Below are 24,888 nucleotides of genomic sequence, written 5' to 3'. Positions count from 1 at the left end.
ATGCTCCAGATGCCCCTGAGAAGACAAGCGCGAGTCTGCCTGAGCAGCCTCTGGCACCAGAGACAGAATGGAGGCGCACCGGACTCTGCCACTGGGTCCCTCCCCGCACCCTGCCCCCCCCCCCCTTATCTGCACGTGAATGAAAGGGAGCCCGCACCCTCCAAAAAGCGATTCTGAGTTGAGGGCTGTATGCTCCCTGCCTAAGGAATGCTTGTGGGATGGGTGGATGAGAGCGGCCATGGGGGCCTCCCAAACTCTGGCCCCAGGTAATCAGGCTGTATTCAAGGGTCTACTCATGCCCTTGTTGGTTAGAGAAAACTTTTCTGGAATATTTTCTCTGCAAATGTATCAAGAGAATTAGCCACGGATTTCTTCCCTCACCCTCTCTCTGATGTTAGCTGTTAGCCTCTGTTCGCCTTGTGTGAAGGAGACAGGACAATTAGTCTAGAGGCTTCCCTGTCACCGCCCTCCCCTGGCCCCAGTCTGCCTGGGGGCTGGGAGGGCACCGGTGAGCAGAGCTGGTGGACTCTTGCACACGCCTTGCCTGTTGTTTCTGAAAGTCCTGTGAGGGTGTAGGTTAGGAACTGTTCTCCCCATTGAACAGATAAGAAAACTGAGGCCCTGGGGAATTATATGCTCATCTGAGGGCCACCCAGGGAACGGGGCAGAACCAGCTTGAGCACCCATAACAAGTACTAGACCAGTGTTCTTTCCACCACTCTTATGTTCTGTGACCTCTTCTGAGATCCGAAGCTAAAAGCAGAACCTGGTGACAAGAGGGAACCACTGGCACAGACAGCCCCAGAAGGTCACAGTGCCTGTTGAGGCAGCCCTTCAAGGAGTGGTATTGACAGTCTCCTGGCCATACCAGCCAGGTGGCTCGAGGTAGCATCCTCCTGCCAGAAAGAGTACAAGCTGAGCTCAGCACCAACTGCTCAGGGAAGCCAACTGGACAGCTTCAGGCAAGACTGGCTCAGATTGATTGCTCTTCGCAAGGGGGACTGTGCGCCCCTTATAGTCATAGTGCTGCCTGCAAGGATGGAGTTAGGAAAGAGCTTTGACACCCCCGCTGCCCCAGCCTCCACATCTGTCAGACTTACTGCAGACAGAGCCCTTGTGGCTCAAACCTCAGCTTGAGCCAGGCTGACCTGGGCTTGAATCCCACCTGCCCTTCTGGGCTGAGTCACTTTGGACCCATCAATCCATTGGTCCCCAATCCTCGGTCTCTTCAGTTGTGAAATGGACACAGAAGCAGCCACCTCTCCAAGGTCTTGTGAGGGTCGAGAGGATGAATGCGACGTGCCTGATGGTAACATGCTTAGCAGTAGAATTGTTTTAAGTAGCACATTACATGTGCCCTGCGAGCTCCAACTCTGACCCTCAGGCTGGGTGGGCAGTCCCACTGTGGCTGACAGATGACCCTATGACCCTGCCCTTCCCCTTGCCAGGCTCCCTGGGTGCCCGCACCTCTGTTGGCATCAGCCAGGGGAGGCCCAGAGGCTTTAGGGAGGAAGGGCAAAATGGAAATGGTGCACAAGAAGGCCGATCATATTAAGATCCAGCTGCACTTAAGCGTCTCCTGGGAAGTGCTTTAGACGAAGCTGAGGAGCGCTCCCAGATGCCAAAGTGGCCTCACATCGAGGTTCTGTCACTCTCGGCAGCCCGACCACATGCTCCCCAAGTAATTGGTCTCCTAATGCATCGGCCCTGGCCTGGTTCCACGCCGATTCCCACATGGGATCAGTTCATGATGTTTCCCAGCCGGGTCAGCGGGTCACAGACCAGAGTGACGCACCCCTGCCCGTTGCGTTGTTTTCTTGTCCCTTCAGGCCGTTTCTAGATTCTGTACAGAACGCCATGGCCTGGAAGAGTAAACAAGATTTCCAGGCTGGGATTCTGCTGAAGACCAGGGCTTTTATCTCCAGAAATTGTGTGTTAGATGCAGAGGGACCATATAAAAGAAAGACACGATTCTCTCCTATAGCAGATAGAAGTAAACCAGCACGGCTTTGATTTTCTTCCTCAAAATTAGTTTTTATTCCTAACTACAAAAGGATCAGGTGTTCTTTGCAAGAAATTTAAAAGAAAGATGAAAGGAAAAAGGAAAATCATTCGTAACTTTATACCAGAGATGACAACTCTTCACATTTTGCAGTGAATTTTTTTCCTACACATTTATACAGTTAAAAAATAAAAGCAACTTCACACTGAACTCATCATCTTGTAGCCTTTTTGCTACTTGTTTTGTTGATTGGTGTATGAAATTAATTGTTGTTCCCTAAGGTGATGTTGAGTGTCTGCATAGAATTGTATAGAGTTGTATCATTATGTAACCAGTCTTATTGTGTTGGATAATTCAATGGTTGATGAGCTTGGAGTTGTTTTTTGTTATTAGTAACCATTCTGTTGACTTTGGAAATCATGAGAGTGGATGTGGATGGTGGGAAGCAGGGTTGGTGGTGTAGCTAAGAGTCCAGAATTTAGTCTCAGTCAGACCGCATTCAAAAAATAAAAGAACAGGTAATTAATATTTTTATAGAGGCGGAAATGGCACCAGGCACTGTGTTAAGTGCTTTACGTATGTTAACTCATGATTTATGAATCCACACAACAGCCCATGGACTAGGCACTATTTTTATCCCCATTTTCCAATTGATGAAATTGAAACAGTGCCCCCTCCACTTATGCAGCCATCACGTGGCTAAACCGTTGTGCACATGTATGATTGTTTGTTATAATGCATTCCTGAAAGTGGGGTCCTGGCCCAGATTCAGAAGGCTCTACATATTTTTAAGGCCTTGAGTGTCATGCCAATAATGAGCCAGGCTGGTGTTCTAGAAATCTCCTCTCCTTGAAGGAGAGGCTGTCCCATGCCCAGCATGGAGGAAGCCAGCACTCAGTACATCTTAGCCAGTGCTGGCACTGTTCTGTTATGAGTCATTCATTGAGAAGACAAGACACACACTTGAGGAACCTCCATATCAAGGGGTCCTGACAGTGAGGCTACAGGCCTTGGAGGGACATGGGACAGCACTGGCAGTGGTGGTCAGGGAAGACTGCATGGTGCAGGAGGCTCTTGGAGAATCAGCAGGGGGACCCTGAAGTGACAGCCCGATGGCTCCTGAGCAGTGGAGCCCTAGGTGGTTTGTGTCCAGGGCTTGTGTCGGGAGTGTTGCGCTGGAGAAGAGATGGTGAGAGGAAGATGAGCCCAGATCAGGTTCGGGAGTCCTGATCTGGGAGGGCAGAGGGCTCTGGTGCTGGGGAGCTTCTGAGGACTGAAACTTAGGGAAACTTAGGAGGGAAGGAGGGGATAGGACTAGAGGTGGGGAGACCAGTGGAGACCAGGATGGGAGCCCAGGCAGAGAGACCTGCATGTGTGGCCTGGTAGGGTCCTCCGGGAGTGGTGAGGAGAAAAGATGGGTTTCCTGGTGCCGGAACACCCCTTCTTGCCATGAGCACTGAAGCAAAAGAAAAACAGACACAGGACTCGGCTGTGAGGTCAAAATATTTGACAGAGCTGGATGGGAGACCTTGGCTTCCAACCGTGACCACAGTCAGGCTCCTGATATTCGCTCAGCAAACCTGGGCCTCGGGGCACCCTGTTCAAGGAAACAGCCAGCTGCCAGGAGAGTCACTGTCAGGCCCGCTGCACCTGCTCGTGGAGAGCAGAGGCAGTGGCCCTTCCTGGTACCCTCCCTCCCAGGCGGCGGACCCAGGAGCCAAGCAGCACACACACTCTCTGTGGGGAGGCAGACCTGAAAGTGGGCAGGGAAGGGATTCCCCATCCCCCAACCCACTCCCTTCTCCCAAGCTCCCCTCTCAGAGAAGGGGGTCAGGGCACTCCGGGGAGCATTGCCAGTATTCTGCCTGCTGTGTGCCTTCTTCGTTGCCACTAAGGTAGGAGATGCTGGCCCCTCCCCCACGCTGTCATCCTGCCCCATCCAGGATCCTTTGGAGGAAAGGCTGCCAGGGATCTGCCAGGTGGGCAAGTGTCCACGTGTCCATTCCGATGCCATGTGGACCCGGTTCTAGAGCCCACTCCTCCACTCCCTGCTGTGTGACCTTTGGCAAATCTCTTAGCCTGCGTTTCTACCCCTATGAAACGGGGCTGTAAGAATTGAGTGGGACGGTATGGCTCTGTCTCGGTTATGAGTAGCTGTTACCATCAAATAATGCAATGGGAAGGCAAGTCCCCCAACCAGCGGGCTCGGGGCAGACCTCACTGCGATGGAGATAGAGTGGCTGCCATGTAGACCTATCAAGAACAAGGCCTTGGGGGAGAGAGGGCCCGGCATGGCCAAGAGAGACTGGAAAGGCAGGTGTACAGGGGCCTTTGCGGGGGCGGATGGGAGGAAGTGTGGGAAGGGACCAGATTCTGGGGTGTCCCCACAGCAGGGTTGGGAGGAGGGAAAGGGGGCCAGGGAAGAGCCAGAGAAAGGAGAATGTTTGTCCCAACACTCCCATCGCCCCACCCCCATACAAAGCCCTAGATTCTTTCTGCTCTCACCTGGGAGCAACGCAGAGTGACCCGTGTCCCAGGTTAAAAGGTGAGTATGCAGTCAGGCCTCGGACAGGCTGCCCCTGGGCGCTGGGGCCGTGGGGTTCCAGCATCAGGACAGAGTCCTGTCTCTGGCCCCTGGTTTTCCTATCTGCGGAATGCAGAGGCTGAACACATTTAATGTTTTTTGTAGCAGTTTTGTCCACAATTCATGGTAATTAAAAAAAAAAGTTTGCCCCCCCCCCCCACATTTTACTAACACTGAAGCTTCATGACATAATGCATGTGTCTTCATCACATGTGTCTTCTCTGGGGTTTTCTGCTGTGCATCCTTAAAAAAACACCAGTCGTGGCCCCCTACCTGATGTGGTGGCCCCCTAACGAGTCCTGCCCCTTGCTCTGAACGCTGACCCAGCTCATCTGGAAGGTTCCTTCCTGCTCTGGCAGCCTGCAGTTCTAGTCCATTTCCTCTGGCCTCATGACCCCCATCAGCCAAGCCTTTGTGGTTTTCTTCTTGGTATCTTCAAACGGTAATTTCAGCTCGGGAGGGAGACCAGACCGAAGCTGCTCCCAGTGCCCTCCCACCTCCTGGGAGGTCCTGGCCCGTCCACTCTCTGCTGGGCGCTGTCTGCTCTGCCTCGAGTGCCTGGCGTCCGTGGGTGGGGAGGGGTCCCCTGTGCCTTCTCCCGCCCTCCCCACGGGACAAGGAGTGGGTCGGATGTCATCCCCACTCCTCTTGCCACCCCCCCACCCCCCACTCCTGTCTGGGCCAGAGGACACCCGTCTTCTCTCTGGTTGAAGTGGAGCCTGGCTTCTCATTGGAATTCCAGACTCTTCTCCAGGCCCAGCCTCTTCACCCCGTCCCTCCTCACACTGAACCGGGCTGGTCCAGGAGTCACCATCGTGGAAGCTGCTCATGGATGATGAGATGAGCTTGGGCAATGACAAACCTGGGTGCAAATCTCAGTTCCATTTCTGCCTGGCTGTGTGGCCTTGGGAAAGTTCCCTAACATCTCTGAGCCTAAATCCTCAACTAGGGTTTAGAGAGAGTAACCCCTGTCTAGGAGGATAAGCTTAAGAGTGAGAGGTACAGAGTGCTTTGTGTTGGTGCCTGGCCTGAGGCAGATGCTTGGGAAAACTCATTTCTTTAAATCCCATCCCCTTGGGTGTCCTTGTGAGGGAACAGCTAGAGAAATGGCTGCTGTTGTCACCTCGTAGAAGGAAGGGGGAGATGCCTTCCACGGGCCCGTTATTGGGCAGGCAGGGAGGGGGGGCAACATTGAGGAGAAGCTGCCTTAAGTGGGCTGTTCTGGGAGTGACCCCTTCCACCCCAATGTGCCCCAAATGTGCAGAGACTGGGGTGTGGCCAGTACCTTGTGTCTGCTGGGCAGCCTGAGACAGTGTCTGAGGAGGGAGACATGAAGGGACCATGGAGAATGGACTCCCCGGGGCCCCAGAGGGGGACAGTGGCTTTTCACAGGATGCTGGTGTGTGCCAGTTCAAGGCCAGGCACTCAACAGGCCACAACGACAGGGCATCATTTCAACCTGATTTTTTTGGACTCCATTTAGAAATTGACCCTCCTGCAGGGCACGTTTTGCCCCAGTATGCTCTCATAAAAGAATCTGGTTTGATCCTCATAACTGCCACCCCGGGAGAAGGACAGGGCAGGCACAAGACCTCCACATTCACCGGGTAGCGAGAAGTTTCTAGCAAACACTAGATCCAGGGTATCCAAGCAGGCATTCTGGATGTGCCGTTTGCCTCTTCTCGTGCTGTTAACCCCTTACCAAGGCTGTGTGAACGTCATCTTTACGGGTTGTCTTCAGAGCCCACAGCACTTCCCTTTTGCTACCTCCCCACCCCCACTGTGATGGTAATTATTGACAGATCCATATATTGGCTCAGATCCAGATGATTCTGGATCTGAGCCAAGCTGGGGACAGGCACGTGGGCGCCTCTGTCTTCAGGGACTGCTGTTCCTGGGCAGCTGCTCCCAGAACATGGAAAGCTGTTCCTCCCAGGGCTCCTGTGCCCATTGGCGCTTGAATGCTGTAGGCGGCAGGGCTCTGATAGCCGAAGTGACTCGCCCAAAGTCACAGCTCCAACAGCAAAGCCCTTCGCAAGGCTGCCTGCTGCAGCGGGGTCTTGGCACTGCCTCAGAAAGCCTCTGCCCCCTTGCCTCTGTGTTCCTGGCCGGCTCCTGCTGCCCTCGCTCTGTTTTGCTAATAACCAGAAGATCTCCTTCCCAGGCAGAGGCGCTTTAACCTTGGAACATAAGTAAGTTCCTGTGGGTTGCTTTAAGGAACACATGGGGCTGGCTCGTGGTTCAGTAGAGACTGAAATTTCTCAGGATCTGAGGTTGCAAGCACTGCCTTATCCATACTAGCTGGGGCATGTCGTTGGGCCTCAGTTTTCCAGCCTACGTGTGAGGGCCAACACCAGAGGGAACTGTTTCAGAGAACCTGTACCTTGCAGAGGGCAGTGAGGCTGGACCAAAGTTCAGGACTGGTGGGGTCAGTGGGTTAAGAACCCGACTAGTATCCATGAGGATGTGGGTTTGATCCCTGGCCTTGCTCAGTGGGTCAAGGATCCGGTGTTGGCGAAAGCTGCAGTGTAGGTCGCAGATGCATCTCCGATCTGGCTTTGTTGTGGCTGTGGTGTAGGTCAGCAGCTGCAGCTCTGATTCGACCCCTAGCCTGGGAACTTCCATATGTTGCAGGTACGGTCCTAAAAAGAAGAAAAAAAAATGTTCAGGACTGGCTTCCATTCTTATTCTGCCAGTGCCTTGCTGCTTGCTGTGTGACCTTGGTCTAGTTCCCTCCCTCTCTGAGCCTCTCTGAGCCTCTCTGGTCTCAGCTCAAAAGATAGCAAAGAAACCCATGCTTTGCCGAGGTCATGGAGGGGAAGGTAATTGCAAAGCTCAAGGGCCACCGATTGTGTGGGATTTTATCCTTATCCGTGTAGTGATTCTCAGGCCACTGGGCCCAGGAGAGGGACACTCAGGCCTATAAAAACAATCATGTGGGAAGGATTGAGCCACAGACCCTGGGCTGCCAAAGCTGTGCCAGGGAGCTAGCCCTTGGCAGGGAAATGTACATCCAGTACTCACATCAGCATAGCCAGGCCCATAGCCTGGGCAGGATTCTTGGGGGGGGGGGTTTCCTCTGGGCTCCACCTCCCTCTGAGTCCCCAAGAATCTCCCTGCCCCCCACTCCAGCCTGGTGTTTGCTGGAGCTCATCCTGGGAGTGGGGGGTGTCAAGGTGCCTCCCCCGGTGGGAACAGCCCTGCCATGCCAGCTCTGGCAGCCTGCCTGCCAGCAGCTGGTATTCTGTTGTGCTGTGTACAGTGAGGCCCAGATTAGACAGTGAGCTCATCATGACATGAATGGGGCCACTGGAGCGGGGGCACTGGAGGCTGCAGATCTGACTTGGCGATATCACAGGGGACCTCCCTGGACCCTCTCCCCTCCCCTCGGTGTCTCTCAGGCTCTCTCCCCCTCCCTCCCTCCCTCCCATGCACACACGGACACCCTCTCAGAGCTTGTTGGTGATTGTCATGGCAACCCTCCAGCAAAATCATCAAAACACTTTTATGCTCACAATCGTTCCAGACCAAGTGCTAATTCTGAGTGAGGCAGAAGCAGTTGGTGGGATGCTGAGGCCATGCGCTTTGTGTGCAGGGCCCGCTAGGGGCTAGAGTGGGCAGCAGCAGGAGGTGAGGGTGGGGCCAGGAGGCAGGACCACTGGGAAAGGCCCTGTCACTTGTCTGCCACAGCTGACTCCTCCCCCCCCCCCCACGCCACATTCACATTGCATTCCATCTCTGCACACCTGGATTCATGTACATGTACACACACACACACACATGCACACGCGCACACACATGCACACGGGCAAATGATAGCTGAGCCAAATACACCCAAAGTACAGACTGACCCAAACAGCAACATCTGGAATAACCATGACCTCGTTCAGCACTCAGAGTCCTGAGATCCACTCTGGGAAGACTTCTGGGTGAGCATAGGGGCACAGCCAGCTGACCCAGTCTTCTAGCTGGCAGTAGGTCTGTGCCGGGGCAACAAAGCAGCCACAGGAAGGGGTCCGGCCCTCTTCTTAGGAAGCAGAGAAGGACCTGTGACCAGAACCACTCCAACCTGGTTCTTCCCACCTTGCTGTGACTCCTCGGAGGCTCACTGCCTCTCTGCATCCCAGGATGGACTCAGCATCCCAGTTCCTTTCTGACCCAGGCCAGGGTACCACAGGCTCCCCTGGAAACAAAGCCCTGTAGTAGCTGATGAAATGGTGGTTGCTATTTTTAAACCCTGGCTCTGCCCCAGAGCCAAAGTGTGGGTGAGGATGGTGGAGGAGATGATGGCACAAGCCCCTTCCCGGGCTGCTGCCATCTTCCTGCCCCATCTGCTCCCCCAGCACCCCCTCCGTGGAGGCGAGCCTTCCCCCACAGCCTCAGCCGGGCTGCTTGCCATTCTCTGGCCCAAGAGGAAGCATCTTCTTCCTGCAAATGGGTCCTGTTGTCTGCACATCTTTCTGAGGATTCTAGCATATTGGACTGAAGGGGTCCCCAGCAAATCAGAGTCTAGCCTCCTCACTTCATAGATGGGGAAACTGAGACTCAGAGGTGGGAAGCAATGGATTCCAACCACAGGGTACGTGGATGATGGAGCTGATGCTGCAAACTGGGCATCTGACCTCTATCCAGTGCTGCTCCTGTCACATCAAAAGGATGATGAGATGAGGTTTTTTGCCAACAGCAAGCACTGATTTGGGTCAGGCAGACCCGGTTTGAGTGCCAGCTTCAGCGCTTAGTGCCAAGAGTGGCCCTGATAAGCTCCACAGCCCCCTCAGTCCTCATCTGTAAAATGGGGTGATAGTAAGATCCCCCTCAAAGGATGCCGTGAGGATGATTTCAGTGGGGCACGTGCAGAGCACCATTGACCCATAGTAGGTGTTCAACAGATGACACTCTGTGGTCCTCCTCTGCAGTCCCAGGGCGACAGGCCTGCTGAGAAGAAGGGCCACCTGTGTCCCAGGGTGGCCAGGGGAGGCACCCCAGCCCATGCGGGAAGAGCAGACCACACTGACGGGCACAAAACACAGGAGAAGGCCTTGCAGAGAGCGCTCTAGAGCAACCGAGGGGGAGCCCTGAAGAGGGTGTCCAGGCTGCCCTGAGGAGGACAGCCCTGGAGCTAAGACTCCACAGGGTAGGGAAACAAACGCTTGGCCCAGGCCTCCCAGCAGGTTCGGGCGGAGCCAGGCTAGGACTCACCTCTGAACTCCCCTACCCATCACCCCCCTCCTGGTGTCCCTCTCACCCTGCTGGACGTTGCTTCTCTGAGTCCTTGACTGGCTCCCTCCTCCTCCCAGTGTTGGCTGGTCCCCCTCTTCTCTGTCTGGAAGGTGGTGCTTGACCCACTGCCCTGTCTACACCCTCATGACTTCCAAACGGCCTCCTCTCCTCTAAGGCCCGGTGTCCCACTGGACCTCTCCACCCGGGTGTCAAGTGGTTCTCTTGGTTAGGACAGTCTGAGTCAGTGTAATAGAGACCCAGATTAGAGTAAAAATATTTGGCTGATGGTTCTCGCACAAAATAGCTTAGAGTTTCAGGTTGGTGAAGAGCTCTGTTGCGGGGGGTCATTTAGGGGCTCAGACTGATGGCAGCAATGCTCTCTCTAACACAAGGTCTCCAGGGCCTCTCTGGTCATCACTCTTCCAGCCAGTGTAAGGAGAGGAAATGGAAGTTTTGGACAGACATTTCTTCTTAAGCAAGTGAGACCAGAGCGTTTGACTTCTATTCACATTCCACGGCTGAGGGCTTAGACACGTGGCCCCACCGAGCCACAAGAAGCTGGGAAGTGGGCCCAGCTGGCCAAATTCTGCCCTCATCCACCCTCTAGAACAGAGAGGACTTCCCGCCCTGGTGGAAAGGCCCCTGGTCCTGTGTCTCCCCGGCCCTGGGCTTTGGCCTTGGGAAGTTCCTTCTCGTCTGTGGCTCTCCACTACCACCCAACAGGGCTTGAACGTCGGTCCTCTCATGAGTTTGTTTAGGGACGGTCATGGGCTTTTAAAGTCCAGCCTTGCAGTTTTGTTGGTAATAACAATTCCTTCAGAAACGTAGTAGGCTTTGGGTCTTTTTACTTCTGGTCCGTTCCATATGCAGTAACCACACCCCAAACTCGTTTCTTGATAGAGTTTTTAAGTCTGTCTGTGTTGCCCAACCCATCTTTCTCTCTCATTTGAAGTGAAAGTTACCCTAAAGACATCTGAAATAATAGACTTGGATGACAAAGCAACACCCCCTAATAGAATATTTTGCCACAAGGGTGATCCATTTGTTTGGCTTAATGTTTGGCCTAATAGACAGACTTGGAGAAAGGCTCTGAGCCACAATGGTCTAATCTGCACTTTGGACAAAACCAGTTGGTCTCTCCAACCCTGAGGACAGTGACTTTTCTATAGGTTCTCCTTTTCTCTCCATCTCTTCTTGCAAACTAGCCAATCTCTTTCCTGTAATATCTTCCCAATGGCAGCATCCAGCCGCCAACACAGGCAAATGTTTTTGGCTCTTTCCAAGCATTTTTCTAGAATTAGAGGCTCAAGTAGGCATGTGGTCTGCCTTCCTAATGATCTCAGGTAATGTTTTCTTTTTCGTTTTTTATTTTTATTTTTTATTTATTTTTATTTTTTGCTTTTCAGGGCCGCACCCGTGGCATATGGAGGTTCCCAGGCTAGGGGTTGAATTGGAGCTACAGCTGCCAGCCTATGCTACAGCCACAGCAACATCAGATCTGAGCCGTGTCTGCAATCCACACCACAGCTCACAGCAATGCCGGGTCCTTAACCCACTGAGCAAGGCCAGGGATGGAACCCGCAACCTCATGGTTCCTGCTCAGATTTGTTAACACTGCACCAGGATGGGAACTCCCAGGTGACACTTTTAGTAGATGTTTTGCCACAGCATAACAAGAGTCACTGGTTTTCCATTCTCCAATATTTGTTTCCATGTTGCTCACCACCTGTTGGCTAAGCCAGTGCCACACATTTTAGGGGTTTTGTATATGGCAGCTTCCCATTCCTGGTCCCAATTTCTATATCAGAGTATTGCTAAGATGCTGTTGAAAGGAACTCTAAAATACAGTGGCCTTAGGATTATAGGAATTAATTTTTCCTTCACATAATGCAGTTCCGATATGATCATTTTAGGCCTTGGTACGTAGTGGATTTGAATGGATAACTTGCAGACCCCACAATGACTCTTCCCTCCCCAACCTTCTCTCCCCCACAACATTCCCCTGTCAATCAATGGCACCACCATCTAACATTTGCTCAGGCCATATACAAATATGTCAACCTGGATTTTCACCCCTTCCCCCCAACACTGCCCCCCCCCATTGAATCCATCAGCAAGTCCTCTCAATTCAATTTTCAGAAAGATCCCAAATCTGACCGTTTCCCTACCTCTCTGTTTTCTTCACTCTAATCCATGTCTTCAGTGTCTTGCATCTGGGGGTCATAGGTGGGCTCCCTGCTTCTTCCCCCAACCCCTTTCCCGTTACTCCCCGCATGGCAGCCAGAGTGAACTTTTCCAAACATAAAATGGAACATGTAGCGCCTGTGCACAGAACCCTCCAGTGCTGTACCATTGCCCTTGGGATAAAATGCTACCTCCTTAACATGGCCATCGAGGCCTCCGTGACTGTCTTACTTCTTGTGCCCCTTGCCCTCTCTGCTTTAGCCACATAGGTCTTCTTGCTGTTCCTGGAATAAGCCAGGCTTCCTCCTGCCTCTATGCCCTTGCACCACGTTCCCTCTGCCCTAAACACTCTCCTCCCAGTTGTCACACACTGGTTCCTTCTTTGTCCTCCACAGGGCAAAGGGCTTCAGCATAATGGATAAACAAGAGGCCTTAGGAACTAAGTCGTCTGGGTTTGAATCTAAGCTCTGCTATTAACTAACTGTGTGACCTTGGGGGAAGTTGCTTAGTTTCTCTGTGCCTTGGCTTTCCTATCTGTAAATGAGCATAATAGGAGTTCCTGTCATGGCTCAGCAGAAATGAATCTGACTAGCATCCATGAGGACACAGGTTCCATCCTTGGCCTCGCTCAGTAGGTTAAGGATCCAGCATTGCTGCAAGCTGTGGTGTAGGTCGCAGATGTGGCTCAGATCCCGCGTTGCTGTGGCTGTAGTGTAGGCTGGCAGCTACAGCCCTGATTTGACCCCTAGCCTGGGAACCGCCACATGCCACAGGTGCAGCCCTAAAAAGGCCAAAATAAATAAATAAATAATAAAAATACTTGTTACCTGGAGTTGCTGAGAGGATTAAACAAAATAATGAGCACATTAAACGAGTTAATGCATAAACAGTACTCAAAGCATGGCATCTGTTAAGCACTTAGTAGTGCTATTATTGTCCTTCCGAGGGCACCTTAAATATCACCCACTCCAAAGAGCCTTTTGTGTGCCATCCCCCAGCATCTCTCCATCTGCATCCCTATCACCACCCACAGTTCATTTCTTGTTTAGGTGTTTAGTGTCTGCTCTGCTCCCTTCCCTGGACTGTAACTTTCCCAAAGGCGGGGACCCTCCTGAACCAGTACTTAGTATGTTCTCAATAAGTCTTTGTTGGATGGCTATGGAAGGAATGGCGGCCAATTTCCATTGATTTCCTCCTTTCCCAGCCTTCCCATGAGCCTTGCTGGATGCTAGCACCCCAGGCCCACATGTCAGAGCAATGCTTATTTATGGTTTCCTCTTGGGAATGTGGGAAACCCAGGCAGAGGATCTGCTCTGAGAAGCCTTGGGGGCATTGGTGGCTCTCAGCCCTTAGCAGGACTCAGCATTGGTGGCTCTCAGCCCCTGGGGTTGAGCCCCCTTGGTGCCATCAGCCTCTAGTGGACGAATTGCTTCTCCTCTCTGTGCCTCCGTTCTCTCATATGTAAAACTGGGAGACTACCAATTACCTCGCAGGGCTGTTAGGAAGATTAAGTAGGATAATATATGTAAAGCAAAGCTCACTGCCTGGCTTGGACTAATGCTCTCCAGATGGTTACTTATCATTATTGTTGTTGTTGTTAGTCCCATATCTAAGTGTCATTCTTTGAGCATGAATGTGGGTGCTCAAGGGACTTGGAGGGTGCGAGTAGTGAGGAGACAAACATAGAGAAGACAATTAGGGAAGCGAAGTGGAATGGAATAATCCTGTGTGTTTGTATTTGTGTGTGTGTGTGTGTGTGTGTGTATGTGTCTGGGAGTGCTGGCTTGAGTCCAGAGAAGAAATCCAGCCCTTCCTCCAGACTCAGTTTTGGGGAGCCAGGTAGCATGGCTCTCCCTGCAGCAAGGAGACTGGGAGCTGCCTCCGCTCCCCGCGCAGCGCAGAACCCGCCGCAGCATAACCAAGCGTCTTGATTGTGTGCCTCTGGGATTAGGAGGCTGGAGAGGGGGACCTGCGCCCCCGCGGCTACCACGTTTCCTCCAGGCTTGGGGGAGGCCCAGGACAAGACCCTGCACCTGGGCCGCCCGCCCCTGCACAGCCGCGTGCTTCGGGGCCTTGGATGCTCCCGGAACCCCCGCGGGCGGGGCCCGCCTTCCGGAGCCGGGTTGGCGGGCGGCGCTGGGGAAAGGGCCGCTACTTTCCCAGCGTGGCGGGGCGACGTCAGGCGGAAGGGCGCGGGGCGCACACGCTTTAAATGGCATTCGCTGTCATCCGAGCTCGCAGCCGTGTGGGCAGGAGCCGGCTATATAAGCGGTGGGCCGGGCCGCCGCGGGGCAGACGGCGACAGCAGCGGCGGCGAGCGCCTCGGAGCGCAGCGGAGCAGCATCCCCCGGAGCCCCGTTCCCCACGACGGGCCCGCCTGCCCGCCCTCCCGAGGAGCGCCGACCCGGGCCCGCGAGGGCCGCCGCCACCCCACAGCAGATTTGGATCCCCCGCCCGGCGAGCCCCAGGCTGCTGCCTCCCGGGGGGCCCCGGCGCAGCGGCCGCCCCTGGAGAGCCCCGGCGCCCCGCCGCCCGGCCCCGAAGACACGGGCAGCGCCATGGCGGCCGCCAAGCCCAGCGAGCTGATGGGCATCTGCTCCAGCTACCAGGCGGTGATGCCGCACTTCGTGTGCCTGGCCGACGAGTTCCCGCAGCCCGTGCGGCCCGCCAAGCTGTCCAAGGGCAAGGGTCGGCTGCGGCGGCCGCGCCAGTCCCGCTTCAAGACGCAGCCGGTGACCTTCGACGAGATCCAGGAGGTGGAGGAGGAGGGAGTGTCCCCCATGGAGGAGGAGAAGGCCAAGAAGTCGTTCCTGCAGAGCCTGGAGTGCCTGCGCCGCAGCACGCAGAGCCTGTCGCTGCAGCGGGAGCAACTCACCAGCTGCAAACTGAGGAACAGCCTGGACTCTAGCGACTCCGACTCGGCCCTGTGAGGGGCGCCGCCCGCAGCCGGGACTCACGCGCCTCGGAGGCCCGCCGGCGACCGGCGTTCGAACCCGGAGAGGGCCCGCGCCTGGCACCCCGGGGCCCGGGAAGACCGGGAACCAGCGCCCCTCGAGCACTTGGACCTTCGCCCGGCTGCGAACTGGTTGGGGCGCCTCGCGCCGCGCCGCGCTCACCCTCGGGCGACAGGGAGGGGGGGGCCGCTTTCTTTGCCCTTGTAAATGTTTATTTTTAAACTCCTTCCAGTACGAACTCTGCTGTGAGTGTGTGCGGGGACGCGCCCGCGCCGAGTCGCCCCGGGTCACCAGGGCTTCTCGGAGAGCAGCTCCACGCCCTTGTCCGATGGTTTGCAACTCCGACTTTGCACACCGCTCCACCGTGCCCCCCAGCGCACTCCCGTTCACACTCACGCCAACACTCTCGCTGAACACTTTTGTAATTGTTAGGCTCGGCCGATGGGACTTGGAGCGCAGCTCAGTTGCTGCTGTGGCCGAAGGATTGATATTTATTTTTGCATTGCGATGGCTGACGGCGTTTATTTAACGATCTTTTTACCTGATATGTCTGTGAGGCTCCCGAACGGAGACAAATAAAGTCAATATATTTGCACAGTGCATTTCTCAAGGCTCTTGACTTCTTGAACCTTGGGGGTTCAGGCTCTCAAGACAGGGGGAGGAGTGGGGAAGATTAGCTGGAATGGGGGGCCAGGAATCCCCGGGTGTAGAAAACGTCACCAGAACGAGGTCGCGTCTTGGGTGCATGGGTCCATTACCCGCCTCCCCGACTGAATACACCGGGCCCAGAGCGCTCCCACCTCTTGGGTCTGTTCCCCACTCTGTCCAGGATGGGGTAGATGGAGGCGAAGGTTGGTGATGTGAGGATGGAAAGCGCCTGCCTGGGTGCATTTGACCTCTCAGGGAGACCCTGGTCGGGATCGTCGCCCCGTACCCACTGCAGAAGACCTCGCTCACTCCATGCCCTTTCCAGGTGGAGAGTGGGGAATGCCCCCGCCACCCGGGCGGGAATATGTGTGTGTGGGGGGGGGGGGGATCCGAGGGAGAGCTGGGAGCCCGAGAGAGAGTGAGTGTGCACTCAAAGTCTCTTTTAGGTGAGGGCCCCCTTGCTGTCCCCTCTGACTCAGCGTAGTGGCCGGCGCCCCAGCGCGGTGGGGAGCAAACAGCGACTGTTTCTGTTCTTTGGTTCTTTTCTCCAGTTCTTTCCTTTTGCCCTTTCTAAGGTTCCACAAGGAATCTGTCTTTGGTCAGAACCTGAAGGGCACTCGGGTACCACGGAGTTCCCCCCAGCCCCCGCCTTTGTTTACAGATGAGTAAACAAACCTGGCAGCGAGGGAAAGGTCACATGAAGTGTAGGGCTGGGCAGCCAGCTCTCCTGACTCCGCGTCCAGTGCTCCTTCGGTCACACGACTCTTTCTCCACTGCTTTCCAGAAGCTGCCCTCATCCCTTATCTATACCCTAAATCCTCTGGGTTGGCAGCCTGGCAGCAGGAGGCGATCAGGGTAATAAACAACATTCGGTTGAGGAAGGCCGATCCTCACCCTTGGGGCCCCCTCCCCAGCCCACCCCTTCCGGATCACGCCAGAGTTGAGCCACTAGGGCCGGTCTTTCTGCGGACTTGTTCAGAGAGACAAGGAGAGGGTGGATGCTCTTCCTACTCTTCCTTCTGTAGGTAGCCGTGTGTCTCTGCTCGGGTGCCCCCTGGTGGTGGTGAGGGCTGGTGCTCAGCTCAGCCCAGCCCGCGGGGCATCTGAACTGCTTTTTACTCTTCATACCGCCCCTCTTGTAGCGCTGAGTTCTGCAGAAAACCTGAAGGCAGAGGAAAGGAAACAAAGAAACAATAGAACACACCAGGTCTAAAAATATGTTCTCCCTGCTTGCTCACTGAGCTCTCAACGTCTTGGGGACTGTCGCCTTTGGTGCTGTCTGGCCCCTGGGAACACACTGACCCACACAGTGCCCAGTGGCCGTCAGTTCCATTGTGCACATGACCAAGACACTTAACTGCAAAGGCCTCAGCCCGGTGAGGCAGCTGTGTGTTGTTGATGCTTTCATGCCACTCTCTGCAGCGGCCACGGCTAGGCTGGTTTGAGCTTCTTGGGGTGGGAGGAGGGTGGTTGAAGCGCAGAACTACCTCCCTGAGTACCCTCCCCATTTTCTTCCCTCATTCTGTCCCCCCACCTCATCTTATCTTACATCTTTAGCAGTAGTTCCTGTTTCAACTCTTCAAGAGACAGGTGCCCCAAGCCTTCCCATGGGTTCACACTTCTGATCTGAGATCCTGGCTAGGCATCCCCCTCTAGGCATGTGCCTCTGCCGGTACCCTTCTTCCGGCTGGAGAGCCTCCTTCTCCAGACCCCTGCCTTAGCCCCTACCCCAGCTGCAGGCTTCCTGAAGGGTCTTCTTGAGTCACCCTGGCCAGTATCTGGGGTTGTTGTGGGGACTACATCTGATCACTCCAATTCCTGCCGAGCTGCTGGCAGAGCCTAGCACCCATTGGGTGCTTCCTCCCCCAAAATGTGTTGGTTTAAAATGAGTAAGGGGCTGGAGTTCCTGTCCTGGCTCAGTGGTCAACCAACCTGACTAGTATCCATGAGGACTGGGTTTGATCCCTGGCCTCACTCAGTGGGTTAAGGATCTGGCGTTGCTGTGAGCTATATTGTAGGTCACAGATGTGGCTTGGGTCTTGAGTTGGTGTGGCGTAGGCCAGCAGCTACAGCTCCAATTCAACCCCTAGCCTGGGAACCCCCATATGCCACAGGTATGGGTGTGGCCCTAAAAAGACAAAAAAAAAAAAAAACCTAAAAAAAATAAATGAAATAAATGAGTAAGGGGGCAGTGAGGAAGATTGATACTCGTTTCACCTACATCCTGGTTGGTTTTAAAATTATTCTAATGTTTTATTACCCAGGAAATATTTGTTCATTATAGTAAAAACAAGTCATTTCTCCTCCTACCACCCGAGATAAATACATCCAAATTTTGGAGGTGATGCCTATATTATGTATGTGTATGTATCTATATATTTACATATGTATGCATATGTTATTTACAAAATGAGTCTATGTTCTAAATGCTATTTTTTAAGCTGCTCTTTTTCTTATTTGGGTTTATATTTAATATGAGTATGTATCGATCTACATCACGATTTTTATAAAATTCTATTGAATAGATTCTCCACATTTAATTAAGCCAATTTTCCACCCTTTGGTATAAAAGTGAAGTCCTATTTGTCCTCGGTGCATAGTTTTGCCTGTAACTGGCAGTTGGTTCTTAAGATTGAAGTGACACAGAGAGAATCTGGGAAGGGGAGAGGGAGATTGCGATGCTGCAGCCTTAGAGGCAGCAGCCTGGGTCTCGTGTGCTGTGGCCCTTGCACTGCACTGGACACTTTGTGGTTCTGAACATCTGTGGTGTGCACAGAGGAAGGAGGGGCTCCTCCCAGGGCCCCATAGAACTTCTGGGGCTCAGCTCCTCTCTGGGGCTTGAAGTCAATCCAAGGCAGCAGGCAGCTCCAAGGAGGCGGCTGAGCTGGGCCAGGGCAGACTGGGAGGCCAAAGAGTGGGAGAGGAGGAAAGAGAGAGAGAGACATGGGCTGAGGGAGCAAGAGAGCATGAGAAACAGAAAGATGGAAGTAATGAGGCCCTCGGGAAGACAGGGAAACTCAGAGACATAGAGAGATGGGGAAATAGAGAGAGGAGCCTGAAAATCAGGAGTCTAAGTAGAATAAGGTTCACCCTTGGAGGGAGAGAGAAGGGGGCTGGGGGGAGATAGAGAGAGAGGTGGGGGAGAGGAAGGGGCGCACGAGAGTAGTGGGGAGGAAAGGCGAGATGGAAAATGCTCCGGAGAATGGGCACTGGAGGCAAGAGAGAAGATGGAGTGAGAGCGCCTCTCTGGGAGCCTAGAGCCGGCCATGAGCTGGGGTGGGTGGAAGCCTGCCCCGCTGTCTGGCTTTATTGCCGCCACTGTCTGGATTTACAAGCTTGTCCAAGGAGACGCCTCCTTCCTTCCCTTCCCCACCTGGGCCTTAGCCCACAGCCCCAGCCCGGGTGTTGAGTTTTCAAACAAGCCGGAGCCCAGAGGAGGTAGTGCGTTGCCATCCCAGCCCTGACCATCAGGCAGCCTCTTCTAAACATTTCACCTTGGCCCTGGGGGAGATATGTATCAGGGCGTTTCTTGGACTCATTTGAAAGCAAAGTTGGCCTCTGCAGTCTGCTGCGTGCCTGTGCTGGGTCTGCTTGGAGGGGGGCTGAGAGGGAAGAGTTGTCTGTGATCCCAGGGAATCAGGGTCAGTGTGAACTTGGGAGTCCTCCCTCAGGGAGCACATTTGGGGTAGCCCCTAGGCCCCCTGGGCTCTGCAAGATGAGGAGAGAATAAAAACCACCACTTAGTGAACATACTCCACTTTCATCCTGAGAATATTTCGCAGGCATTTTACAGAAGAGAAAACTGGAGTTCCCGTCGTGGCGCAGAGGTTAACGAATCCGACTAGGAACCATGAGGTTGCGGGTTCGGTCCCTGCCCTTGCTCAGTGGGTTAAGGATCCGGCGTTGCTGTGAGCTGTGGTGTAGGTTGCAGGCGCGGCTCGGATCCTGCGTTGCTGTGGCTCTGGCGTAGGCTGGTGGCTCCAGCTCCGATTCGACCCCTAGCCTGGGAACCTCCATATGCCGAGGGAGCGGCCCAAGAAATAGCTAAAAAGACCAAAAAAAAAAAAAAAAAAGAGAAGAGAAAACTGACGATCAGAGGGGTTAAGTTTCTTGCCCGATGTCACACAGCTATTCAACAGTGAACTGGGTTGCAATGCTTATTTTCTCGTCTATCCCAAAGCCCGTGTTCTTTCCAGAATATGATTCCCAACTTCTTCCTATGTCCCCCTGGGGAAGCGATGAGAGTGGGCCTTGCCGGGCTCTTGCTCCAGGGGGTGTACCTGACCAGGATAGAACGACTCTGGCTTTGCAATCCATCCCCTTCTTTGACAGCAGCTGGGCCCCCGCCCAGTCTGCTCCCCACCAACAAAGCTGTACGCGGCTGGGATTCTAAGGCAGAGTCGTTCTTGGGAGACACAAGATTTCTTTGTGGGTGGACTTGGGCGGAGAGATTTCTGATGGCTCTGCTGAAGCTTTCTCAGATGCAAGGCCCTCCACAGACACCCTCTCTCCCTCTCTCCTTCTCTCCCGGTCACTGTCACTTTGGCAGCCTGCTGGCCCCGTCTCTATTTCATTTCACACTGGCATGCCTCCAAATGAAATCCGTGCACACTTACTCCTACCTTGGTGTCTGCTTTTCAGAGAACCAGGGCTGGCACATCCTTCCATTTCCTGGCAGGTCCGTGCCGCTGCCCTGCATCTCCCTCGGGCCCCCATGGCCCAGAGGAGGGTGGCGAACATCATTTTAGAAAGAATTATAGGGGAATGACAACATTTAGCAAGCAAATATGTGTTGGGAGAGTCCTCTGGTCCTGCGCCCTAGAAGCAGAATCATCCGCTGTGGGCTGTGTGTGTACACGGGGTGAGAGGGTGAGGGGCTCCCTCGGGGACAGTCGTCTCAGCTGACCCCCAAGTCCACGAGACTTGCACAATGGCCACGTGCCCATTCAGCTCCCAGGCCCACCATGGAGACTGCTAATCGTCTACCAACGCGGATTTTGCCCTCCTCCAGGGCGCACAGCCAGACTCTGTGTCCCAGATGCTCTTGTACTTAGATCTCTGTGTGTTAAGTTTTGGCCAGGGGTATGCATTGGGAAAGTAAGTGTGTTTCTCCCAGGCCTCAGCCTTAGAATGTACCCTCCTCTCCCCCATGCCCCATGCTTTCTGTCCCCTTCCCCCAAGTGGGAACATGGCTGTGCCTGCCCCCCAGTGATCAAGCCGACAAGGCCAAGGGCATAGGGGATGGCAGAGAAACACGATGGAAGGACCCCAGTCCCCCAAATGACCTTGTGGAATCCAGCAGCCTGCTGATCTAGAATCACCGTGGACTATTACACATGAGAGAAGCACACTTCTGTCTCTTTCCAGCCACTAAATCATTATTGGGTCTCCAGCACAGCAGGCTTCCGTTACCCTGAATAAACAAAAATGACTGCCAGCAGTGGGGCACTGTCCTAGCAAAACCCCTCCCGGACAAGGCATTGACTTAATGATTCTGCTGGATGTGAGGAGGGTATAAATATTACAGGCTGGAAAGCTAGAGGCCCTTGTTATACTTTGGAAGAGTATTTAGTAAACGATTTTTATGAGACTTTGGAAGACTGATCATGGCCGAGCCCATCATCCTAGAAGAAGGGATTGGAAAGAGCCAGAATGTTAGTGTACATTGGCTGCTCTCTGTGGCTTTTAGCAAATTATTGTAAGAAAGACCTGAGCGACGGGAAGAAATAGAGAGTATCTAGAAACAGGGGGCCTCACAGAGGTGAGAACCTCCCCTCTCTGTAACCTATGCAGAAGGAGATCAGCTGCTGTGGCTCAGAGCCTTTCACCAAGACCACCCAGACCCAGGAAGCCCAGCCCAGGATCCAGCCCTGGAGCACTGGTTAGACTCGGGTATCATCTTTCCACTCAAACTCACTGTGGGAGAATTTCCACTCCCCCCGCCCCCCGACCCGGACGCAGCCCAAATTAAAGTGAGGGCTGGGCCAGGGCAGGAAACAATGAAATAAAACAGGCCTCAGGATTATGCTGAGACAACATCTTTGCAGGATTCTTGGCTCCTAGAACTAGCTAGAAGAACACGACCAGACGCTTCTGAAGGGAAACTGCCAAGGCAAGTAGGAATTGGCCGTGATTAGAATTGTTTGGGCCCCAGAGAAACCCTCAAGGAGGCCAGACTATTTAACACCTGCTTCCGATGTAGCCACAGAGGATGATGGGGAAACTGAATCTTCCAGAAGCAGGTTGGCCAGATGAGCATCCTCTGTCCTCACGGTTCATGCCAGCAGGATTTGCCCACCTCCGTGCACCAGTGACTTCCGAGTGTTTCCATTCTTCCCTTTTCCACGTGGGAGTGTGTGCTGTGGTTTTCCTGTCCTTGTCCACTGTTGCTTCAGGAATGGGGAGGGGGGTGTGCCTGGGGCGGTGGGGGAGTGGCACGTGACTTGTCTTGCAGTTTATGTCACCAAACTGAACCGTGAGGACCCGTAAGGGGCTCTGGAGAGGACTTCCTTTCCCGCAGGTCTCCTGCGCTGTGATCTGGAAGGGTAACCAGAGTCGGGGGCGGACATGCTCGGAGAGGGCGAGCGTGTGTTCTGCTGTGGGAAGGAGGATGGCAGGGAACTCTGGTAGCCAGTCAGGTCGACCCCAGCGGAGACCGCTAAGAGCCCAATGAAATCCGTTCTCTGTGTCTTCCTGGGTCCAGGGCCAGGCTGCAGTCTCCCTCCTTTGGGATGCGCAGGGCCACGTGCCGAGTTCTCTGGACCAAGCACGTGAGGGGAGCACGCCACGCTAAGCCTAAGGCCTCAGGCGCATGGCTCGTGTGGGTCCCCAAAGACAAATGTGGGGCATCCGTGTGGCCTGCCTTTGACCAAGCGTGAAGGCGTTCCGGGGGCCTGGGGCCCTCCAGCTGTGGGGAGGTGGAGTGTGGACTCAAGATGAACTCACCACCTTCTTGCTGGGTCTCTTTGTGCGAGTCCTTTCCCTCAGGCCACAGCAGAGCAAGGGGGCGCTTCCCACCAGCCTGACCATAGTGGGCTTTGCCATAGCACGAAAATGTCCCGTCCCTCCAACTGGGGCAGATATGTCAGACACTCCCTCCCCCCACCACGTGCTACAGCAGTGGAGGGTGGTGAAGATGAAAGTGGCTCAGGACCTGGACACATAAGACACTCGCCCCAGCGCTGCCCCTTGTCCTGTGGTCTTGAGCCAATCACTTCCCACCTTTCCCTGAGACCCCTCCTGGCTTTAATTGCTGACGTTTATAAAAGACCCCGAGCACCTTAGGGCCTTAGAATCCTGGCCCTGGGGGAACAGGCAGGCAGGCTGTGTGCACAGAGACAGACTTGCAATCCCATCCCATACAGAGGGGGAGACGGAGGCGCAGAGGGACAGAGTCTTCTCCCAGAGGACAGTGCCTTTTCCCTGCTCCTCCTTCCCAGCCTTGGGGAGAGTCCCAAAAACTCTGGGCTGGGCTGTGTCTGTGCTGAATAATTCATGCCAAACCCAAAATAACAGCCTGAGAGCCAACCCACTGCGGGCAGGGACCCCGGCCAATGTGCCATTGCCTTACAGCCCTGCGTCTGCCCCCACCAAGGGCTGTTCTGGACCAGTTGGTTGGCCTTTAGGAAACCTCTGCCCTTCCCTCTGATCTTGTGGGGGAGGATTCTAACAGAGCTCCCCTTTGCCCTGAACCTGATATTCCAGAAGAAGCCAGGCCCCATGAGCTTGCTACTCCCAGATTCATGCCCCATAAAACCCATTTTATTGGCGGTTCTATGTGTTCTGAGGTTTATTGGTTAGCTGTTCTTTGGTCTGCTGTAAAATGTAACCCCATAGAAAGCTGCCAGGGACTCTGGATATGCTTTGGACCATCAGTGAGTAACCCATATGTGGGACCAGGACTTGCTGAGCCCTGCCCTGAGTGCTGCGGGAGGCACAGTCCCTAGGCCTAAAGAAGCCCAATGGCGGTGCGAACACACGTGCATGCGCGCACACACACACATGGACATATTTGTAAAGCAGTTCAGGATGGAGAACAAGCTCTCACCTTGAAGTTGGGGGTTAAATACTGGCTCTGGCTCTGCTCTGAGTCACTGAGGTTACATTTGGCTTCAAAAATGTAGTGCAGAGTGGCCATGGCTCAAAGCACAAAAACAATAGTTATTGCTCATAGAAAAACATCTGAAGGAGGGTTGAGTGGCTTAGTGATGTCATCAAAGACCCATATTCAAAGAGCATCCCATGGATAGGAAATACAACCAGACCCTTAATGAGTCTGAGGATCAGAAAGCCACCCGGAGCTTAGCCACCCTCTCTCCATTTCCAGAGTGTGGCGGCGGGGGTGGGGGTGGGGGTGGGGAGCCAAGTGTCAGAAACCAGACAATAAAGATGAGTAAGGCTTAGGGGGAAAAAAGGGGACCCAAATTCTAACCATGTTCTCTGTCATCCTTGACAATGTCTTTTTTTCCCTCAAGATGGCTGCCACAGCACCAGCATCACATCAGCTTCCCAGCATGAAAGCTGGGGCTGACAAACAAAGAGACTTCACCTGGGAGCTCTCTTTTATTCCATTACTGTATAAGCTCAAAGTCCATGAATCTCCTTGTCTAAATTATATCTAAGTTTGATGAGGCTTATCGGGTGCAGTCCTTCAGGTATGTTCCCTAGCCCCATTGTTCCTCTTGATCTGAAGACCTGTGAACTGCAGGGACAAATTATCTGTCCCTCACACACCCAACATACAATAGTAGTATAAGCACAGGATAACTGATACAGACACTTCTGTTCAAAAAGAAGGAAAATGAAAAGAACATGGAAGTCACCAGTCCATGACTATTCTGAAATATAGCTTCTTCTAACATAAACTTTACATTTTTACTGTCTATAATGTCCTTCCAGCTTCTGTCTGCTACCTGGCCCCAAAGCTATTCCAAAATGTTTAGGTTTTTGTTATGGTTGTACCTACATCCAGTTAACAAAATCTGTATTGTTGCAAAACAAATACCTTCAAACTTGGTGGCATAAGACAACAATAATTATTTAATAGCTTTCATAAATTTTCTGGTCGGTGTTTGGGAGCACCATGGCTAGCTGGTTCTGACTTGGAGTCACTTATGAGTTTCACATTAGCTGAGGTTGTAGCCATATGAAGGCTTGATTAGGGCTGGAGCCCCCAAGATGGCACACTCACATGGCTGGTAAATTGGCACTGCCATTGGCCAGGGGTCTCAATTATTCTCCATGTAGTTCTTTCTAGAGGGCAGCTTGAGTGTCCTTGTGACTTGCTATCTGGCTTT

General features: G+C 53.7%; 1 protein-coding gene across 1 annotated transcript; it reads left to right on the top strand.

The window, feature by feature from the left end:
* Window positions 1-238: 238 nt before the first annotated feature.
* On the top strand, window positions 239-15,544 carry C4H11orf96 (chromosome 4 C11orf96 homolog). The gene is made up of 6 exons (XM_047774603.1): window positions 239-266; window positions 428-508; window positions 1,233-1,309; window positions 1,449-1,574; window positions 3,578-3,687; window positions 13,942-15,544. The coding sequence occupies exons 1-6, from the start codon at window positions 239-241 to the stop codon at window positions 14,918-14,920; spliced, it is 1,401 nt and encodes a 466-aa protein (XP_047630559.1). The 3' UTR covers window positions 14,921-15,544.
* Window positions 15,545-24,888: the final 9,344 nt, after the last annotated feature.

The sequence above is a fragment of the Phacochoerus africanus genome, chromosome 4 (genome assembly GCF_016906955.1).
Source record: "Phacochoerus africanus isolate WHEZ1 chromosome 4, ROS_Pafr_v1, whole genome shotgun sequence".
NCBI classification, from domain to species: Eukaryota; Metazoa; Chordata; class Mammalia; order Artiodactyla; family Suidae; genus Phacochoerus; species Phacochoerus africanus.
The sequence above is the reverse complement of the archived record's forward strand: the minus strand, read 5'-3'. Positions and strand labels throughout refer to the sequence as shown.